General features: G+C 39.8%; 2 protein-coding genes and 1 pseudogene across 7 annotated transcripts in view; 2 read left to right on the forward strand and 1 right to left on the reverse strand.

Moving 5' to 3' along the window:
- Positions 1–14,023, reverse strand: part of LOC145671028 (4-trimethylaminobutyraldehyde dehydrogenase-like) — a 51,235-nt gene extending 37,212 nt beyond the window's left edge. For 2 of the 6 annotated variants that reach the window (XM_081739691.1, XM_081739686.1), the window contains exon 1: positions 13,927–14,023. The gene's annotated coding sequence lies outside the window, so the exon portion shown is untranslated. Of the gene's footprint in view, positions 1–10,064; positions 10,206–13,337; positions 13,538–13,659; positions 13,798–13,850 lie in introns of those variants that run through there. The other 4 variants (XM_081739687.1, XM_081739689.1, XM_081739690.1 and 1 more) reach the window with 4 other exon arrangements.
- LOC145671492 (general transcription factor II-I repeat domain-containing protein 2A pseudogene) lies at positions 2,603–3,593 on the forward strand (annotated as a pseudogene).
- LOC145671493 (general transcription factor II-I repeat domain-containing protein 2B-like) lies at positions 3,714–4,286 on the forward strand. The gene has a single exon (XM_081740682.1). It carries the CDS (start codon positions 3,714–3,716, stop codon positions 4,284–4,286), a length of 573 nt encoding a protein of 190 aa, XP_081596808.1.
- Positions 14,024–21,642: the final 7,619 nt, after the last annotated feature.

Consider the following 21,642-nt stretch of genomic DNA (forward strand, 5'->3'; position numbering starts at 1 on the left):
GTGTTTCCAAGACGGACCACAGATGTTCAATTATGTTGAGATCTGGGGATTGGGCGGGCCAAGGGAGGTGTTGAACTTCTTCCCGATGTTCCTCAAACCACGCTGCAACAACGCCAGCTGTGCGAATGGGTGCATTATCATCCTGAAAGATGGTGTCATTGTCCGGGAACAACATCCGGACCATAGGATGCAAGTGGTCTCCTAAAATTGCGACATAATCGTTGGCAGTGATTCGTCCGCTAAGTGTGACCACAGGACCCAATGAAAACCATTATATTGCGGCCCACAGCATCACCGAGCCGCCGCCATGTTTCACAGTTGGGCGGAGACACTGCAGATCCTAAGCTTGTTTGGGTGTTCTCCACACATAAACACGGCCCGTAGTTGGGAATAGGGTGAAGGATGACTCACCCAACCATACCACACGTTTCCAGTCCTCAACGGTCCAAGTTGCATGGTCGCGGCACCATTTGCGGCGTGCGAAAGCGTTATGGTCTCTGATGAGCGGTTTGGCCCGTGCAACACGACCCCGTAAGTTCATGTCATGTAATTCACGGCGGACTGTGATTGTCGTAACAGGGTGGGGGAGGTGCTGATTGAGTTCTTCCGTCACTTGCTCCGCAGTGGCACGACGGTTCTGCGTGACAATGCGCTTTAATACCCGGCGTGACCTGTCACTCATGATTTTCTTCCGCCCACTGTTCCGCTTCCCCGATGTGGTTTTCCCGTGTGTTGTGTAGGCCGTCATCACCTTCGACACTGTCCCACGCGACACACCTAACACAGTAGCCACTGCAGTCACACTCACTCCACATAACCGCGCACCATCAATTTGCCCTCTTTGAAAATCTGAGAGGTCTCCCATTTACACTACCTCCGTCTGCTGCACCCACTGTACACCGCTCTTCCACTGCGCATGACGTAGTATGGAAACCGACCTAACACACCACCACCAGCGATCCGGCGCTGCGGGCGCCACGACACCACTGCCAACCCATACATCTGACGTGTTGACAACTACAAGTGTTTCCATTTTTCTGATCACCATCTGTGTATGTATATATATATATTATCAAGTTCTTAATCCGAGTGCGAGTTTGTTATATTGTTGTTGTTTTGCTTTTTAGGAAAAGAGATAATCTGTTGATACGAAAAAAAAAAAAAAAACTGTAGCACTTGTTTGTAATTATCTAAGTATTATCTCCAGAAAATTAGCTTATGCATGTATGTGTGAACGAATAGGCTTAGCAAGGGGTTGGTTGTGGAGATTAGAAGCCACTATTATACTATCAATAGCAAGAACAATATTTCTTAGTCCACTTTTAAAGTTACTTTGATCGCAAAGAATCAAACAAAATATTAAGAGAGCCAAAGAGATTTTCCATTTTTAAGAGTAACCAATAGTGACTACCATTAGTGTGTTTTTTTTAACAAGGAGTGTCTTTTTAATAATGAAAAATATATTGTCCCTGCTGGTTGCATGCCGGTGGCTTGTTAAAAGTGAAAAAGAATGTTAAATCATATCAACGACTGAAGCTACACGCCTGCCTTTCTTCGATAGTTACTGACTGAATTTGAAAGTCACAATGTTGTAGGCCTACTGTAACAGCGTAAACTCGGAAGGAAACGTTCCAACTGAATGATACGAACAATTATTCCCAATGCCTTGAACATGAAACGTGGGTTGCACGGATAACGCTTAAAGTGGGCTGGACTGCACTGGAATTTCCTTCCGGCAAATTAGTGTTTGGTCGGAACTCAGTTCTTCTGTGTAATTGTCTCTTAACAACATTTGAACATTTCTTTTAGATAATAATAACTAACTAACTCTATGCCCTATGGAACCCGAAGGTTCAATGCCACGTTTACAATCTATTTCCACTAACTTCTGTCCTTAGCCAACTGAATCCAGTTTCTACTCTGTACTCTTATTTCTTCAAGATCCATCTTAATATTGTCTTCCCATCTACGCCTAGGTATTCCTAGTGGTGCTCTTCCAATTGGGTTTTCAGTTAAAATTATGAAAGAGTTTCTGATTTCTTCCATTCTGGCTACATGGCCTGCCCACCTGAGCCTTCTACACTTAATGACCCTAACAATGTTAGGTGAGCGGTATAAACTATGCAATTCCTCGTTATGAATTTCCTCCAATCCCTATTTTCATCCCTCTTTGGTCCGAATAATACTAATAATAATAAGAAGAATAATACGCATTATTATGATTATTATTATTATTAGTAGTAGTAGTAGTAGTAACAAAAGTAAAGATTAAGTGCATGACGAAACAGCTTTACTAGTGTATAGCAGACAGCGACTAGTACCACTTATGCTCAGCCTACTATCATCCGTGCTTCCAGTTTTGGCACCTGCATACATAATACGTTAGTTATCTAGCCACTAACTCCCCCTGTGTACATCTGCTTATAGAGACCAGTACCGAGCACAGTCGTTGTAAAGAGTTGAAAGCGTTAAAATGACGAAACGACGCTGCCCTACACCTACACTTAAGTACAACCCGCAGTGGGAGGATGATTATCTCTTTGTCGAAGAAGACGATGTAGCCAAATGTTTAGTGTGCTTTAAAACATTACACTGATTTAAAATGTTCAACCTTCAACGTCACTACAATACTTATCACGTGGAGCAATACGGGGAATTTGAGGGACATCTTCGCAAAGAAGAATTGAAGAAGTTGAAAAAGAATAAGGCCGCATCGGAAAAGGACGACGGGGAGAGAACGTGCGAAGCATCTGTGCGGGTGTGTTACAAAATTGCGTTGCATATTGCGAGATTGTTGCGCCCTTTCACAGACGGACACCTAATAAAGGAGTGTATAGTAATTAATATCAGCAGAAGACTTTTGTCTATCTCGAATACAGCAGTTCGAATCGGTTCCACTTTCCCGACAGACTATTACGCGACGCATAGAACATCTTGCAGATGATGTTTTGAGCCAGCTATCGGAACTTTCGAAAACGTTTATTGCATTTTCCCTGGCGCTCGACGAAAGTACGGATGTTATAGATACTGCGCAGCTTGCTATCTTTATTCGTGGTGTACATAGTGATCTGGAGATTCGAGAGAAACTGTTGCACATAGTACCTATGGAGGGCACCACAACGGGCGCTGACATTCTTGCGTGTGTTGAAGAAAGTGTCGAAAATACAGGCCTTGCGTGGAATACACTGGTTTCTGTAGCGATTGATGGGGCACCTGCTATGGTTGGGAAGCAAGCAGGGTTCGTGGCGCGACTAAAACAAAAACTGCAAGAGCTTAAGGTGTCGCATGATATCAGGGGAATTCATTGTATGCTGCATCACGAACAGTTGTGTGCAAAGAGTGTAACGATGAACGATGTCATGGACGTTGTAGTTCGTACCACCAGCTACCTCAGAAAACATGGACTTAGACATCGCCAATTTAAATCCTTCCTCGAAGACCTAAATAGTGCATACGGAGACATACCTTATTATACTAAGGTGCGCTGGCTGAGCCGTGGGAACTTGTTAAACCAGTTCTTTCAGTTACTAAACAACATTGATATGTTTCTCGATATGAACGATCATTCCGTGCCAGAACTGAAAGACGACTAATGGAGATGCAACCTTGCGTTTTTGGCAGACATAACTACTCATCTCAATGCTCTTAACCTCTCATTGCAGGGTCAACATCTGCTAATTACAAATATGTGCGATCGTGTCGAAGCGTTCAAAATGAAGCTATCCCTTTGGGCGCAGCAATTTGAAAACAAGATTTTGGTTCACTTTCCCAGCTTAGGCACCTTACAAGAGTCCGGTAAACTTCTTGACTTGACTCATTACCGCAGTTTGCTGCTTAGCCTTAAGGACGAGTTTGAAACCAGATTTCAGGACATAACATGTTTGGAGATGAGCTTCAGGGTATTTGCCACCCCATTCTCTACAAACATTGAAGACGCTCCTTCTGATGTTCAGTTGGAACTTATAGACTTAGTGTGCGACAGGGAATTTAAAGAGAAATTCCATCAGAAAAGCAATTTACAAGAGTTCTATAGGAATTTCCCTCGATGTCGATTTCCGCGACTACATAGAAATGCTGCCAATATTATGTCAATGTTTGGTTCGACGTATGTGTGTGAGCAATTATTTTCAAAAATGCGACTGACGAAATCAAACCAGAGACGTTCGTTGTCCAACCATCATCTGGAATGTTTGTTACGTCTAAGCTGTGTGCAAACAATATCACCTCGTATAGAGACACTTACGAAGAAATTGTGCAGTACATCTGCCTCAGAGAGCAAGGCTTGAAGCAAAACACTTGTCAGTTACTAGTGTTTATAGTGTATTTTCTTTTTTCTGTGTTTCTAACTTTATATACATTCGGCCTCTTTGTGCGTTTTCGTGTTCTGTTGGTTTGAATTTTGATTTGCTACTGTCAGACATTTGTCTCTTGTAACGTTAAGATACTTGAGTACGCTTCGGCAAATGTGATTGCATTTTTCCAACTTTTGGGAATGTGCAACAAGTGTTTTTCTTTTGGGACCTTTGTCTACGATCTCGGATTTCTGTGATAAGTTATAAAAGCTATTACAATGTTTATATTTTGCAGCTACGGAAATCTAATAAGTATAGACTATTTGGATGATTTCTAATTGAATAATATATTTTCGAATAAAATCTACTCAAATAATCTGATTTTCGAATTGTTCCTCATCTTTGTTTCTTTGCCTACATTAGCATCCAGTGGCAATTTACGGCAGAACTCAAGCAGGTATTATGCATATTTCGAACACGATCTTATTATTATCATTATTTTCAACCTCCCGTCGTTCTGCTATCAATCTAGCAACGAAAGGCGTTTACAACTTAGCAAACGTGAAGCGAGTGACAAGTTACAGACCGAGTGCTAATGTAATACAACGTCACGAATTGTGTGAGCAAGCTAAAAAGGTCTGAAACAATTCGTTTCCGAATTTTGCAGTCGTTTTTACGTCTGTAAGCTGACATATTTAATATTAGTTTCTTTCTTTCTTTCTTGTTCATTTGTTAGTTACTTCAACGCTAACTGTTACCTCTATCATGCGTCTTCCTCGACCAAAAAACGTACCAATTTTATTTCCTGCAGTCTTTTCGCGTCACTGCTTTCGAAATGGGGAGGGAGAAAGCACATCTGCACATTTCACGCTTGCGTCTGCTCAATGCTTCAACATCGTGCGAATTTCTGACCAGGCTTGGCCGTAGGTTTTTTGCCATCATGTGTGGTTGGCAACACTAATCGGATGCAGTGGAAGGGACGAAGCTACCAGCACCTGTGCTCACCTGTTCTTGTCTCCGCTCGTGCTCGCTCACGCTTCGGCTCCGGGAGCCAATACAAGGACAGGCCTGCCTTAGACTATTCTTGACTGTTTGGACATAGAAAATTTATGAGTAAACTTTTCCAAATGAAATGAAATCTAAGTTTTACGTCCCACTATTGTTCCGGCTAGATTAAATGAGACTGTGATGATAAGAAATGAATGAAGAAAGTGAGAGAAAACAGGAGAATCCGAGAAAACCCACGCACACGGTGTTTGTCCACTACAAACCTCACTTAGCGTGAGCTGGGAACGAACCAAGGACCCCATGCACCAGAGGTGAACGCTCTACCGCCGCGGCCCCAAGTAAACTTCTATTTTGCTATAATATAAAAGTTTGAGTTTCGATTAGGATTAGGAATTCGATTTCTGTGCCTGCGGCATCTACAGCCATGTTCGCCCATCATACACATGAGGGATGACGTTCCTCGGCGATCATATTGCTCGTGGAATTGAAGAGGAAGAAAGGAAGTGGCCTGGAACTATTACGTTAGGTATCAGCCCGGCATTTGCTTAGTGTGAATGAGGAAATCCCACGAAACACCTCACTCAGAGTGTCTGACCTGAAAAAACTCATACCTTTTCGACCGAGGTCCCCACCGGAAATCAAACCCAGGTTCACTCGCACCAAGGGGAGTTTTGAGTACAGTATGAGAGAAACACACACACTACTCTGACATATGTAAATAAACACTCGAAAAATGATCAACTGCTACGTATCAGTGAACAGAAGTAACTACTTGGTGCAGCTTCTTTGGCAGCACGTAAAATTTCAACCTCCCCTTGGTGCGAGCTGACATCCTCTGACAGGTGGTATTACTCGTCATAGAATTCCTAAAATAACCCACTCTGCGTGATCGTTATCCAGTGTCCAATTATGCGATCTCAGTTAGTACACCACATCCACGTGCGCGTATCATAGTGTCCCTTGTACTTCATGCTCACACCACCACTACCACATACTAATCGTTCAGTGTTTCCACGAAATCATGTTGGACTGTCGGTGTTTATTTTATCACGATACTGTATGTAACTTCCTAACATCCTTAGACGGGAATAATAATATACTGGATAAATTCTATCTTTCACAACGGAATCATTTGGGGCATTTAGAAGTTAACATTTGAAAGCAATACTGTTCAATTACTTCGATCATGTTATAACTGAAAAAAAAATCCTCATGAAAGACATAGCAGACTGAAAACTAACTCATAAAAACTTTTACTGAAAGAACTTAATATGAAATATGTTGTATCTCATTAACGAATTCAAGGTGGATGCTTTGAAGTTAGTAGGTGGGTGTGATGTACAAGTGGTTTTATAATTCCTGTCGCACGGTTGAGAGGTGCCATCGAGCTTCGCAATACGCGGGAAAATAACAGCATAAATCATATTAACTTTACAAAGAAGTTGTGTGAAGTCATCGACATACAAAGACAATAGTGTTAAATCTAGGATCTTCGAGAGACTTTCAGAACGAATTTTCAATAAAAATTAGAAAAATTTTCGAATAAAATCTTCTCTGCAAAGATTTAAAAAAAAAAAAATCCTTGCACAGGGTTGGTATCACTATTGTCGTTGTTTCTTGAAGTTTAGCGTCCCTGGTCTTCATCGAAGCTATGTGAGTCATGGGTCTACAGTTTCAAGGTACTATCCGAGACCACGTGCACCAAAGGCGCAGGAGGGCTTTTTACGATACTGTAACTTAGATCATATTGACGACTTTTCGCGAGTAGAATCACTATATATAAAATATGCTTTCCTTCTCACAAAATGCTTATTTTCCTGTTCCTATATTTGTTTTCACATTTTATATCTTTACTAATACTACTTCCTAGTCACTGAAGAGCTGTCAGCACTTCCATTACCCCCCCTTGAAATTTCTATAACTGCCAGAGCTCCCATTATTTTTCTCACAGTTGTTTTCTCTTTCTTTCAGTTCTTAGTTTCCCAAGACTCTCTCTTTCGACAATAAGTACCATGCCTCTCTAAAGCGATTAAAATTCCAACTTAAGTCAACTGTACACCTAATTTCCATTTTTCATAAATCCAAACTGCTTTCTTCTTCCTTGAGCATATAATCTTCCAACATCTGAAGTACAAATTTTGCTGTATGCAACACGAGACTAAACTTGTGGCCACACACTTATTTCACATATTTGCAAGTGTGAAACAAGTAGATCATCACTTCAGAGTTCTCAATTTGGAACTAATCGTTTCAGTTGTTTGTATCTTTCAACCATGCGGGATACGGTTACTCAGTAGTAGAGCGCTCACCTCTGGTGTGACAGGTCCCTGGTTCGATCCCAGGCCATGAGAGAGTGGTGGACAACATCGTGTTCGTGGGTTTTCTCGGGATTTTATTTCCATCCAAATTCCCATACTAGCAACTTTATCATTGGTGACCCGTCTCCTTTAGCTTACAGGGCATAACTGTAGGACATAAAACTACAAATTTTATTTTCCACGACAAAAAGCAACTTTCCCTTCGACTGCCTGCCATTATCATTTAGAATAGATGCTTTTGAAATGTTGTACTATCTTCCAACTTGATGTTAAGCAAAGGATAATAAACATTCATATTCCAACACCTTTATTTTACGATCATTTTGGAAGTCCACCGTCCCACGTTATATACTGAGGTGAATGAAGACGAAGATGAGATGAATAATAACAGCAGAATGCCGAAAGTGGAGAGAAACTGTAAAAAACCCATACACACAGCATTTGTTCACCTCAAAAGCTTACTTAGCGAGAGCTGGTACCGAACCAGGAACACCATGCGCCAGAGTCGAGCGCTCTACCACTGATCCACCAGGCTCCCTGCAACTCACTTGTAACATTTTACATTTGTGTAAAATTTCTTTCCGCATTAAACTCGTCGCTTCCCTGTGTAACATCATCACTTAACCATATAATAAAAGCTTCAATTGTTTTAAAAAGCAGCTTGAATTTTCAAATATTGACATTTGATTATCAAAATATAAAATATGAGACATTCGGCCTTTTTGTCTGAATTATAGTTTAACTATTTTTATTTTCATGAACCAGGGTAACTTAGTCATGGATTAGACACTCCTAAAACGATATTAAGGTACTTGTAAATGCAATAATCAAACACGATCGAATTCTAGTTGTAGTAACCACCTAGCACAAGCTGGTGTGTTTTTCGGACGAGAAATAGTTTTTGTGCATATCCACCGTCCTTTCGCCTACCTCCGATACAAAATACATACAATGGCCACCTAACAAATGTCGATACTTTTTGCACGGCACTTCAGTTTCTATAATCAATCTGTACGCATGGTGCACAAAGTGTATTATTTTTAGGGAATAGTTTCAAGAAAATCAGTTGGTGCGACCCTATTTTCGAGGACCATATACGAATTCTTGTAATTCTTTCATTACGAAATGCAGTCCCAGTACCTTATTAATTTTCTTGTGGGAGGAGTTGTGTTTAAGTGCAAATTCACTTTAGGAGAGGCTCATCATTATCATATAAACGCAACATGCGGACATATGCCATAAAAACGACAGTGCCTAAAACATCAATCAACCTGTAGTAGGTTACCATTAAATAAGCACGAATGCCATCTAACCCGCGTCGTAACGACACGGGAAGCTAACAGCTGTGTTCGTAGGAAACAGGCGCGTCAGCGACGTGGGCATGTGTGTAAGCGAGGATAATGAAAAAACAACGTGATCCTCGTGTTACTCGATGCCTTACTACTCAGTTAGCTTTATCCTTACGGTTCCTAGCTTAACATACTGCATTGACTTACGAACAATTCATTGCTCATTAACAATTAAAACGTAATAAAGATTTGTATAATAAACATACTTGGTTGTGCAGCGACGTTATACGTGACTAGGATCTATAGCGTAATGTGCAATTCGAACTACAAATAGTAAGCTCCTACCAAGAATTGAAATATACTTTTGTGTTTTCCATTAGTTTTTAATGAAACTGTTAGTTTCCAATTAAAATTATTCTACTTATTATGTGAAAGGAAATGAAATGAAATAGAATCTTAAGTTTTACGTTCTCATTTAAACCGGCTAGCCTAAAGGAGACGGCCATAATGAGAAGTGAAGGAAATAGTGGAAAGAAGAAAGTGGGAGGAAACGGAAGAACCGAGAAACTCACGCACACGGTGTTTGTCCACCACGAAGTCCACTTTGCACAAGGGATCAAACCAAGGACCCCATCCACAAGACATGAACACACTACCACTGAGCCACCATAGTCCTACGTTACCATATGAAGGCAAACATTTGTTATAGGCCTATGTAAATTCTAATATCAAATATCTTACGTCTTTCCCCCCTAAACATCGTAAGCTCTTCCTTTCTGATAAATGTGGAAACTCTAGTTAACATGCGTAGGCTATGAATAATGCGTACGCAATTATTTTGGTATGCACAGCGCCCGGAAAATAAGAGTGCTGAATGTCTTACGAATATCGTTTAAAGCAGAAGTCTCCCTTTTTCTCTCTCTTCCTCGTATATCTGACAATATATTGTGAACCTAAACCGTCGGAGGAGAATTACGTTATATTTTGCATTAAATGCACACGTGTAGTAAGTACAGTTTTGGAAAACGATTTGACAATGTTATAAAAACAGTGGCACAGCGAACTATATAGATTGTAATGAAGTGCCAATAGAATAAGCTTTGAATAAGCTGCTGCACTTTCGGACGATGTATGTTCAGCACAACGGCTTTCCTTACCATTAATACTGGCTTTCTAGATCAGAATTCGGTACTTCTTTCATTCAACCAGCTTCCCGACTGTCCTCATGACGCTAGGTGGACGTCGTAAAGACAACACCTCGTGTGTACGAACAGTCGCATATATTCCTTCCACACCAGGCACTGTCTGACTTCGCTGATTTCACGCGAAGTCGTATTCCAGTGTTGCTAGGTCGTTCGTCCTCAATACAATAAGTATTATTCTCAGAATAGACCTACATTATTTGGTGCTGGTGTAGTTTTGGCGCACAACAGTTTGGAAGATTTACAGGTAAAACTGAATACTCTGGATTAAAAGACATATTTTAATAAGAAACAATTTTCAACAGGCGAAAGAATTAAATACAAAGTAATACAGCTATATTTGACGTTTGCAAACGTAGGGTTAGTAGTGTAAGATCATTAAAAGTGCTTTACGACGGAAAAATAAATAAATAAACGCATATGAAAAATGGCTCTATTAGATGCTATTTTCCACCGACAGTGTGTTTCTGGACGTGTGCAGAAGCTGTATTTTATGTTTACACGTAGAGTGTTACTAATATGAAACTCTTATCACTGCCAAAACCTACTCCTTTTCACTACAAGGGGGCCGCGGTGGCTCAGTGGTAGAGCGTTCACCTCTGGTGCTTGGGGTCCCGGGTTCGATCCCAGCCCCCGCCAAGTGAACTTTGTGGTGGACAAACACCGTGTGCGTGGGTTTTCTCGGGGTTCTCCCGTTTCCTCCCACTTTATTCATTCCACTGTTTCATTCATCACTCATCATCACCGTCTCCTTTAGCCTAACCGGCATAACCGTGGGACGTAAAACTCAAATATTTCATTTTTTCCTTTTCACTACACTCAGTCATACGTAAACCCATTACTAATCACACGCCTTCATTCTTCGGACGCATCCCCGCGCTATTTCGTGGACCAACCAGCTTTTCCCTGCTCACGACTTAATTAGATAGCATTCGTCCTTATTAGTGACCACTTAGCATAGGTTGGTTTCTGTTTTAGCACTAGTTTTTACGCCATATATTCGGAACCTGTACTTATAAGGAAATCGCAAGAGAATTGTAATTTTTCAACAAAAACTTCTGGTGATCCCCTCGAATTTTCTCTATGCCAAGAGAGAGATTTCATGTCGCCCACCGTAAACTTTTTAGGGGAAAATAAAATTAGTGAAAAAAATTGGCCTATGTTTAGCAGAAGGGGTCCAGTTCGTTTCTCTAAAAAAATGTAACAATTTTGGTAATTTCTACTCACATTCTGTTAGTTTAGTTTGTGTTATATTAGTGTAGGGGTCCCGTATAATTTTCAAAAAAAAAAAAAAAAAAAAAAAAAAAAAAATCGCTTACTTCTACTAATATTAGGTTAGTTCAGGTTCGGTAAAGTTAGTATATGTTAGGATAGGTTAGATTTGGTTGCGTTATGTTACGTCTAAATACTTGCATCATTCATGTCTCCTGTGAATTGTGTGGTTTTTACGAGTTCCTGCGCCCCATGTACTAAACATACTTCCATTTTTTCAACAATTATTTCGAGGTGTGCGCCAGAGGCAAAACTGCACGCATTATTTTTTTACCTAAAGAGTCGTAAATTGTATAACTTCAGGGTTAAGTGTCAGAAAAGTAAGTCCAGAAATGTGACACTTTAGTCTTAACATTTTGCACCTGTGCGGTACAAACTCTTTGACTTTGAGCCAGCAGGTCTTGAAACTGCACGCAAACAGATTATTTCCATGTGAAAAAAATGTCTTTTAGAAATTAATTTCCAAGATTTCAACTGCAAGAAACGCTGCTTCACTCCACCTGTTAGGTGTGATTGGACTCCGCCTGAAACCTGCACTTACCTGCTTCCAGTCACACGGGCTTTCGTTACTTTTTTTTTTCTCAGATAATGTAAACCTACACGTATTTGTTTTACAGTAGTGCAGTCTACCGATAAAAACGTTACAACCATTATTAATGACTGAACTGAATATGCAATCAAGATGAGATCCTATTTTATGAACACACAGTTCTGTAAAATTTACGGCATTACTGCTGTATCGCCGGAGCACACGAAAATCGAAGAATAAAAATTTTAGTTTCTCCTACAAAATACTAGTTTGTGAATCTGGCTCACTAGTGCATAAAACTCGAACCAACTTCTGATAGGTGGTTACTAAAAAGCATGAATGCTAACCAACCGAGCCAGCCAGAAGCGCAACAGGGGGACCCATTAAGAACCCATGAAGAACTCAAATGCTACCTGAAGACAATGTTCCAAGTGATAATGTGTATAGTACGTTCGCTATCCTTATATACAGTTGCTATCCGATGCCGACACACCGTGGGTGGTAGAGGATGTCACCAAACTCAGTATGGGGGCTTATTTATGGCTGGCCGAAGGAAAGTCTGTGAGGGTGAAAATTCTGTTGTTACCAAATTTTCCTTTTTGTTATTTTTTTTTAAATCACTGCATCAAAACGTAATACCTCAGGGGAAACATGTATGCTTGTGTTACATTGCTCTAGTTTCGCAGCAAATACGTTTACTATATTTGAGTTACGGGAAGTAAAAGAAGAGTGTGTTGTGAAAAGGATTTTAAAAAGAATTGACAAAAAAAAAGTCACTAGCCACCAGATCCCTTTCTTGACAATTTGGAAAGATAGGCAACGTCGTACAGGCATTGACGGATGGGTTTTGTCAGCGGGAGGGTTGTTCGTTGTCAATATTTAGGTGCAGTTTTCTGGTTTCGTTGGGAAAGGGATCGATCCTTTTAATTTCTGAAACTGTATATCAGGAAAGCAAACGCACTATAACCATGTACATTTTCCTAGACTGTAATAAACGCAAGGCTTTTTTTTTTTTTTTTTTCGACGTATCAAGTATTCTACCACTATGCTCGTTTACGTGCATACCCACCGTTGAGAACGTTGCGTGTAAATGTATACGAAGGTATGAAAACAAGTGAGTTTTGGCAATGATAGGAGTTTCAACAGCACTTGTCACAGATTCATACTGGTAGCGCTCCACTTGTAAACATAAGCTACAGCTTTTGTACACTGTGTAGAAGTATCGTGCGTCAACGGTGGAAAACAGTATTTAAAAAATCATCTTTCATATGCACTCACGTATCTGTCGTAAAGCATCTGTAACAATTTTACACTAGTAACCCTACACTTGTAAATCTAAAATATAGTTGTAATACTTTGTATTTACTCTATTGCCTGCACAAACTTCTTTCTAAGTATATCTTTTCATGCAAAGTATTGAATTTTACCTGTAAATCTTCCAAAATGTGGGGTTCAAAAAGTAAACCAGCACCGCATAAGTAGAATAGTGGTTATTATACTGTAGAGTTTGTGGGATTTCTGTAACACTTAAGTCCTCCTCAAATGAAACTGTAGCCAAATTTATTTCCGCCTCTAAAGAAAGAACTACTAGGATGGCACAATCTCACTTTGTGAGGTAATATGCAATTTCACTATGTGCCCATTAAATAGTATAGTATGGCGATCAACAGTATAAGAATCTTTGATCAAACATATATTGCGGAATTGTGTCGATATTAAATGTTCCAATAAATAACAATAAAAAGTTACCTTGCAGGTACGCCCACTTACAAGGAACTCTAATTTACAATATCAACTATAGCTTAATATTTACAAATTTTCTTGTATACGATTTAAGCTGGAATTTGCAGTTTCAGAAGGGAATATGAAGCCAAAAGTCAAATCACGTTAGTTCCGTTTCAGAAGTATTCACAGAGTTACAACAGCTTAATATTCGCTACCAAAGCAGTTTTTCAATGTCCCTTCAGCTAAAAACTTATTGTTGTTTCCCTTTTCCGACGTTCAACACTGAATTACCTTAACACGAGTTCCCAAATATATCTAAGATAACCTCTTTCTGTTTATCTTGTTCTTGTTTATCTTCTGACAAAGTGATTACACGCATGCGTCCATTTGCACAGAGTATAGCTTTCTTCTTCTTCCTCTTCTAGTCAGCATTTGATTCAAACAACTGGTGGCAGGCAGCGAATTTAATCATTCTACACTATGGGCCTTATGGAGAGTTGGACTAACGTTGGCGTTGGAGAGTTGGACTATCATACTAAAGACGGACTAACGTTTCCTAAAGTAGTCAGACCGTTATTATGATGCTAATCATACGTCAAAACGACTCTACATCAGGCGATATTTGTCTAGGGTTTTCTCATATACACGTAGAACACATTAAACTGTGAGAATGTCCTTTATTTGCACTTGCAGGGTCTGTATATTAAGTAATGAAAATGGGCCTTATGCAGAGTTCCGACGCGTGATTAGTATCATACTCAAGAGTTCAACTGCAGTAGTCACATCTTTAGTATGACGCTAATCATACGTCAAAACGACTCTGCATGAGGCGGAATATTTTTGTCCTCACGAGACTATACGTCAGAGTCGGTAGTGGGGAGTTTGACCTTGAAAGCGCTCCAAGCAGCAGTTGCCTGCTGGCTTCTTCCGTTGAAACATGATCAAACGCGGCGTGGACGTCTGCAAAAAAATGTGTGGTAGAGCAAAATGTAGCAAAATATTGAACAGCATTATGCAATCAAATTTTGTGTTCGTCTTGGAAAATCTTGTGCATCAACGCTAGAAATGATTCGGCAAGCGTACGGCAGTGAAAGTTTATCAAGTCTGGGTGGCACAAAATGTTCAAAGGTCGTCCGTCAACTTCAAGAACCTGAGAAAACGAACGTGTGCGAGATTTTCTAAACTCGGACCGGCATTTAAGTGTTCGTTTCATCGCGGATACGCTAGAAATCGATAAATGATTGTTCACAAAATAATCACGGAGGACCTTGGGATGAGGAAGATTTGCTCCAAGCTCGTCCCGAAAGTTTTGACGAACGAGCAAATGCAAAACCGTGAGACCGTTTCGAAAGATGATCTGGAATGCATTGAAGAAAGTTCTCAGTTTTTGGACAATGTCATAAGCGGAGATGAAAGTTGTATCTTCGAGTACGACCCCGAAACAAAACGGCAGAGCACCGAATGGTACACTCCGCAGTTGCCTTGACAAAAAAGCATGTCCAAGTCCAGAATCAAAGCATTGCTAATTGTTTTTTTTTTTAAAAAAAAAAAAAACAAAACAAGAAAGGTGTGGTCCACTGGGAATTTGTGGCTGAAGGACGAACAGTCAATAGCATCTTCCACGTGGAAGTGTTAAAAAGTTTGAAGAGACGAGTCAACCAAATGAGACCAGACATTGCCGCCGATTGGAAGCTCCATCATGATAATGCGCCATGTCACACCTGCTTCATGGTTACAGAGTACCTGATAAAAACTGGCATCACAACAAATCCTGAGCCTCCCTACAGCCCCGGCCTTGCCCCTGCAGACTTTTACCTATTTCCCAGAGTGAAAAAAAGCCCTCAAAGGCTGCTGGGGCTGTCAAGGCGGTTTGCACGCGTGCTCTGCACAGTTTTCCTGTTAGGTTAAACAAAAACAATATTTTCGTCATTTAATTTTCTCCTCTGAAACATAGTGAACAATACATAGGATGCATAAAACCAGAGCTAGCAGATAGAGCAACTGTGGTATTTGCTCTAGGTCCCGCGTCATATGAGGAAAGTGTTAGGCCCTTCAGAAACGTGGCATTCCGAATTCATTCCTGGGACAAAACATTTAAGAGTGTGGTATAAAAGTAACAATAACGCTGCTGCCTCCCCAATCAGACGGCAGTTAGGTCAACTCTTGTCTCTTACTCAGTATAAGTTTCAACTTGCTTCAGTTTCTACACGGTAGTTGAGAGTGTCTAAAGCGAAGTTGTACTTGTGAAGCACGTATATAAAAATGGATCAGAAAAAGTTTGAGAACCGTTATGCTTGGTGAGTCTGCTACTATGACTTACGAAAAGTTAGAAAGGGCTTATGGAGAACATTCCGTGTCCACGGCACAATTTCTTAAAAAGCCAAAGGCAAGTGGAAGACTCACCTAGTGCAGAAAGACCTTCAAACCCAAAACCGGAGGGCAATGCGCTGAGTGAAAAACTACCATCAGTTTATAGCTGCCTAAGCGGATTATTTTGAAAGAGATATCCTTGATTTGTCAGAAAATGTCTCATTACTTTTCTAACATATCTCGTATAATTTTGCAACATGTTTTTCCGACCGTATACTATTAATATCGCAAAGTGCATTCATAGTGAGATATCACTATCATTGATACGTAATGTCAAAATTGGCACAAAATAAGTTATTAATGCTAAATATAGAATTCTCATCCAGATCATAGTCTCATAATTTACTTTCGTCCAGGAACAGCACATACAAGGAGCGACTCTGCATAAAACCATAAAATAAAGGGGAATAGCCCTTCATTTTCCGGGTAAATGCCATCTCGTTTATCACTATACTACATTTAAGGGTTATACATTAAAAAAAAAAAAAACATGAAAAAATTCCGAATACTTTATTTCTTACAAATATTTACAAATACAAGTAAGTAGTTGTATTGCCTTTTTCAGTGGAGGAAGAAATAAATTCCGTCTACTTTCTTTAATTATGTATATTATACGGAGTATCCTGGGAGGAAATAGGGCCCCTTTACGAAAACATTCTATATTTTATATACAAGTTCCTATGACATGTAACCTACAATCAACGGCTTAAGAGCTAGAGGTTGTTAACCATTTTGAAATGTTGAATGAAACTATTTATTACTCATCCAATAGTTCTCCTAAAGAGGTGAGACATACAGCATTTCAATGGTGATGAAATGGCGTTTCCAATAGTATGCAACATATGATAGTAGTGTCTTTGGAAGTTAAATTTAATGGAATTAGATAACAACCTGTCGCCGAGGAAAACTAAATAATTACATGGGCCCCTCTTGTATGTTGGAACATTTTAGGGGAAATTCCCTGTTGTTACCCTGGCAACCGAGAAAACGAAGTAGCCAAATGCAATCGAACCACTTTAAGGAAACATTCAAAGAGGTATTTATTGCTCATCCTGCAGTTACAGAGCGCGTTCCAATGATTAAGAGGTTGACTGCCAAGAGATCCAAAATTGCTGTCATTCACGAGGCCGTGATACCCACTTTTGTCTCTGGTGTCTCACATCACCAGCTGTTTCAAGTCCAATACCCGTATATGGGTTTCACTTGTTACTTGTTAACATGGTAAAATAATAATAATAATCTTTTGGCTACAGAATGTTACAGATACTCGTAGCCTGGCCCTAGTAAGCAACTGGCGCTTCGCAATTTTACATTACTTGGCCCCACAGTGTTACGCACATTCTGGCCTTGGCAGTCAACTTGGAATAACCAAAGGTATGCACTAATGCAGTATGTGAATGCAGTACTACTGTGAATGAATATGAGGAATTGACATATTTTTAAAAACTACAAAAATTCTTTGTAACTTACGTTCAACAAAGTTTGATTGGAAACACTGTTGCCGAATGTCACATGCTGCAAATCATGGAAAGGATATTCCATTATTCAAATGTGCTGTGTCCCGCCTCTGTATAATAACTACAGGATGAACAATAATACTTCCATTCAACGTAAGGTCAAAAATGGTTAACCTATTGCAGTCAAACCGTTAAGAACAGGTCACATCGTCATATATTATTTATATATATATATATTCGCTTGATCTCCGCTATCACCTCCCAAAGGGACGCGATTTCCTCCCGGGACACCCTGTATTATACTCTAGATACCCAGATATGCTCGGAATGGGCAACTATGATCAAATAAATAAATTAAAATACAACCTTCGCAATTTATCAGTTTGCGATTTATATTCAGAAGAATCCGATCTACTTTTCATATAAACTATAAAAGCAACGGAAAAATGAAATATACTAGCTACAGGGTGGTCCGGAAGTGGGCATATCCCCCTTTTGTTTCAACAGTATAGTGTTAGTTATGGTAGAATGTCTGTACACAGTTACCTTGAAGTCTTAAGAGCCATAAACATCGGTGTGATCACCATCTATGTCGTAACAAAGTTGAATTCTGCGCCAAGTTCTCGCAGATGTTTTGCGGAGATACTCCGTAGTCACGGAGTTGAAGGCATGTTCCACAGCTGCTCGTAATTCCTGCGTTGTTTAAGATCGAGTGTTTCCTACTTGTTGCTTTATGAAACCCCAGAAAGCATTGTGTGGTGTCGTCAGATCGGGACTTCTTGGAGGCCAGGCAAAGGGAGCTAGTAAAGATGCACAATCTCTTCCAATCCAGCGGCCAGGAAACGTCTGGTTCAGGTAATTGCGCACGTAGTATAGTAAGAAAACGGCACAAAACAAATGAACATGGATAGCAATGTTACCAGACAAATGTGGGTAAAACCCAAAACCGTCAGAAAACACCGATTAGGGGTATGCCCACTTCCGGACCACGCTATACAATCATTGCCTAAACAGAAACACAATAATCGTCTCTACAAACTCTTCAAGCATGAAGTACAGGTCTGAAGCTGTATGCTTATTTCTTACTATAGTGAACACATTCAGTAAAAGACATACGGAATATCAATTTTTGGCTCCCTTCGTACTTAATTTAGTGTGAGGCTTCTTTCAATATTCTAAATATATGCTCAATCAATACATTTCTAAAGTCAGCGATTCGAAAGGATTTTACTACGTTCAAGTAGTAATTACTCTGACAATGAGATTATTATTATTATTATTATTATTTTACAACGCTGATAATATACAGGGTGTCCACAATACAACATTCAAGAAATAATTGCACTAAATTGAACACAAAATGTACTACATATGGGTAAAAACAAAATTTCAAAGGCGTGGAAAATAGAATCTACACGGTAAACTAGCACAAAACTCAAACCACGAAAATTGTCAGTCTGCCATCATACCTTCCACACTACCATTTATTCGTCTATGTAACAGTTATCCAGCTGCCATTAAATGTTGCACAACGATTGTAATTTATTAATATCCTCTCCCTATTTCCTCTAATCATATCTATCATGAACAGATATGGCCACTTTGTAATTTGGATTCACTATAGGCGCAAATTCTGGGTGGCCTGGTCCCCATTAAGTTTGCCCACGCCTACGTATTTGTATTAAAATCGTCATTGATATTTTGTTAGGTAATATAAAAAATTATACTGAAATCGGCACCAGTACGGATCATTACCCTCAAAGAAGTTCACGCCCATTGATCTCAATGAGGTTCACGCTATCAGAGATTAGACCTTTCTCGAGCTCTATCAATGAATCTTGAGCTAGCTCGATCACGCGTCGATTTGCTCACTGGAGTTCTTGCTCACTATCTAATTATGGCTCTCACGCTCAATTTCTCCTTGGAAGCTATCGCGAATTTGGATATATCTACTTTAAGATACTTCTCCTCCAATAAATGATAGCCCAGTTTTCTCTTCATCTTTTATAATTAAGAAACAAAGGTCTTTCCTCCTGTATTAATTGCACTTTCTCATTGGCTTCCGTCCTACCAAGATAATTTTCTCCGGTCTTTTTCACATACATATTTGGAAAGCCTCTAGCAGTTTTTCGTAACTTCAATGAAATTTTTAATCAGAGTACAACACTCCACACACGAGTCTCAAACTCAATCTAGAAAATAATTTAGAAAACTCAATGCAATTTAGAAACCGCTACGTCTTATATCCATTTTACAAAATAATTTTGTGGCTACACTACCTACGTTCTTTTTCTAGACTCTATAGGTTCCGAATTATTTTGCACTTATTTCGCCAATAATTTAAAATAATGCGTGAAAGATAAAAAGCCATGGTGATTGAAACAAAGCGGTCAGAGTCAAATATAGGAGGGGAGAAAAAGAACAGGTGATTAGATTTCGATACCTAGGCAATGTATTATTAGTGATGGTTTGATGAAGTGCGAATGTGAAATGAAAGCAAGAATAGCAATAGCGAAGGAAGGATTTAGTAGGAAGAAAAGTCTATTTTGTGAATCTTTGAATAAAGAATTTAGATAAAGACTCATAAAATGCTTAATGGTATATAGTATTGCATTATATGGAGAGAAATATTAACTTGACGCAAAAGCGATGAAATAAAGACTGGAGAAAATTAGCTGGGTCGAACGAAAAACGAGGTGTTATAAATAGGAGAAAAAAAAAAACAACAACGTTGGATGTAATTATAAAGAGGAAAGAAACAGTTTGGGGCATTTGCTGAGAAGATACTGTTATGGGCAGGGAGGGGTATTTGCCCTCCCCTGAGTTTGAGATTATATAAATTTTATCAATAAAATAGTAGTAAATCAGTGAAAAACGCGAAATTTTACTTATATCAAGGGGTCTTGCCTCTCCCACAAGCAAAATCTGAGACGACGCTCCTGGTTATGGGAGACGTGCCAGACAGAATGGTGGCAAGAATAGGAGGGACTTGGCAGAGGCTACATGGTGCAGTTTTACTATACGCATCCATAATTGTACAATTTACAGAAAAAATTGAGCAAGTCTAGTTTGCCCATTTTATGTCGAGAACAGAACCCAACCAACCCCTGCGGGGCTTCTAACCCATTCTTACTAGTACTACTACTAAATATTATGGGTCCGTATAATAAAACTGCACGGGATACAGTTAATGGATATCAAAGAAAAAATGTACGTGAAGACAAGGTTAGGTGAAGACTGTGTTGCGTGGAAGCTTCTAAATTGCGCCAGATGATATGTCAATAATCATCTGGGAGTAAGATCCATATTTGTTACAGCTTTCTCTTGTTCCACCTGAATGTCCCCCCCACTGTGGAACCACTCGGACACATGAAATGGAACACATGGCCTTACACCTGACGACAGACTACGGCCAACACACTCAAACGAGCGATGTATGGTTGGAGTGTTAGTTCCAAACGTTCTCAATTTATAGCTTAAGAGCTCCTGTATTACACCAAGCCTAAATCGCACTTTTTGGATGATTTTGAGTTTAACGTCCCGTTCAGCAGCGAGACTATACGAGACAGGACCTACTGATAAACGTGGAATCCGAACATGAGCTCCCGCAGGCAATCGAACCCGGGTCTCCCATGCCAAAGGCGTATACGCTAACCGCATAGCCACAAAGGAGCTCCGCACTTTTTGGAATACCAAGTGCATTGAAGCAGGGTGCTGCCATCCGGTGTATGCACTTGAAACTACTTCCAGCACTGACAATAGTTTCACAGTTTGATGAAGTTAATGAATGGCGTATTTTTTAAAAGCGCCCTTGATATCGTAATTTTCGGAAGATTCCTAAGCCTGTAGTAACCTGGTGAGTAACTTTTTGTTCGAATCATTATGTTCTTATTCTGAGCAGTAGTGCTTAACTATATTTTCAATGGTTTGTAGATTTTCATGAAAGTAAGTTAGGAGGATGGAAAAAAATGGCGTCGTTCCCCAAATCACACCCTCATGAGTTGCCTAAATCACGCTGCTGTTAAGAATGCTTGTTTATTGACTAAATCCTTTTTAATCTTCTCGTTGGAGTCAAAATAAAACAACACGGAATAAAACCGGAGAAGGAGTATGAGCAGTGGACACTCGGATACGGATACGGCAGTCAAAGAATTGAGGGAAGGAAAAATTTGGTTAAATC

This window comes from Thermobia domestica, chromosome 15 (assembly GCF_964235325.1).
Source record: "Thermobia domestica chromosome 15, izTheDome1.hap1.1, whole genome shotgun sequence".
Classification (NCBI taxonomy): domain Eukaryota; kingdom Metazoa; phylum Arthropoda; class Insecta; order Zygentoma; family Lepismatidae; genus Thermobia; species Thermobia domestica.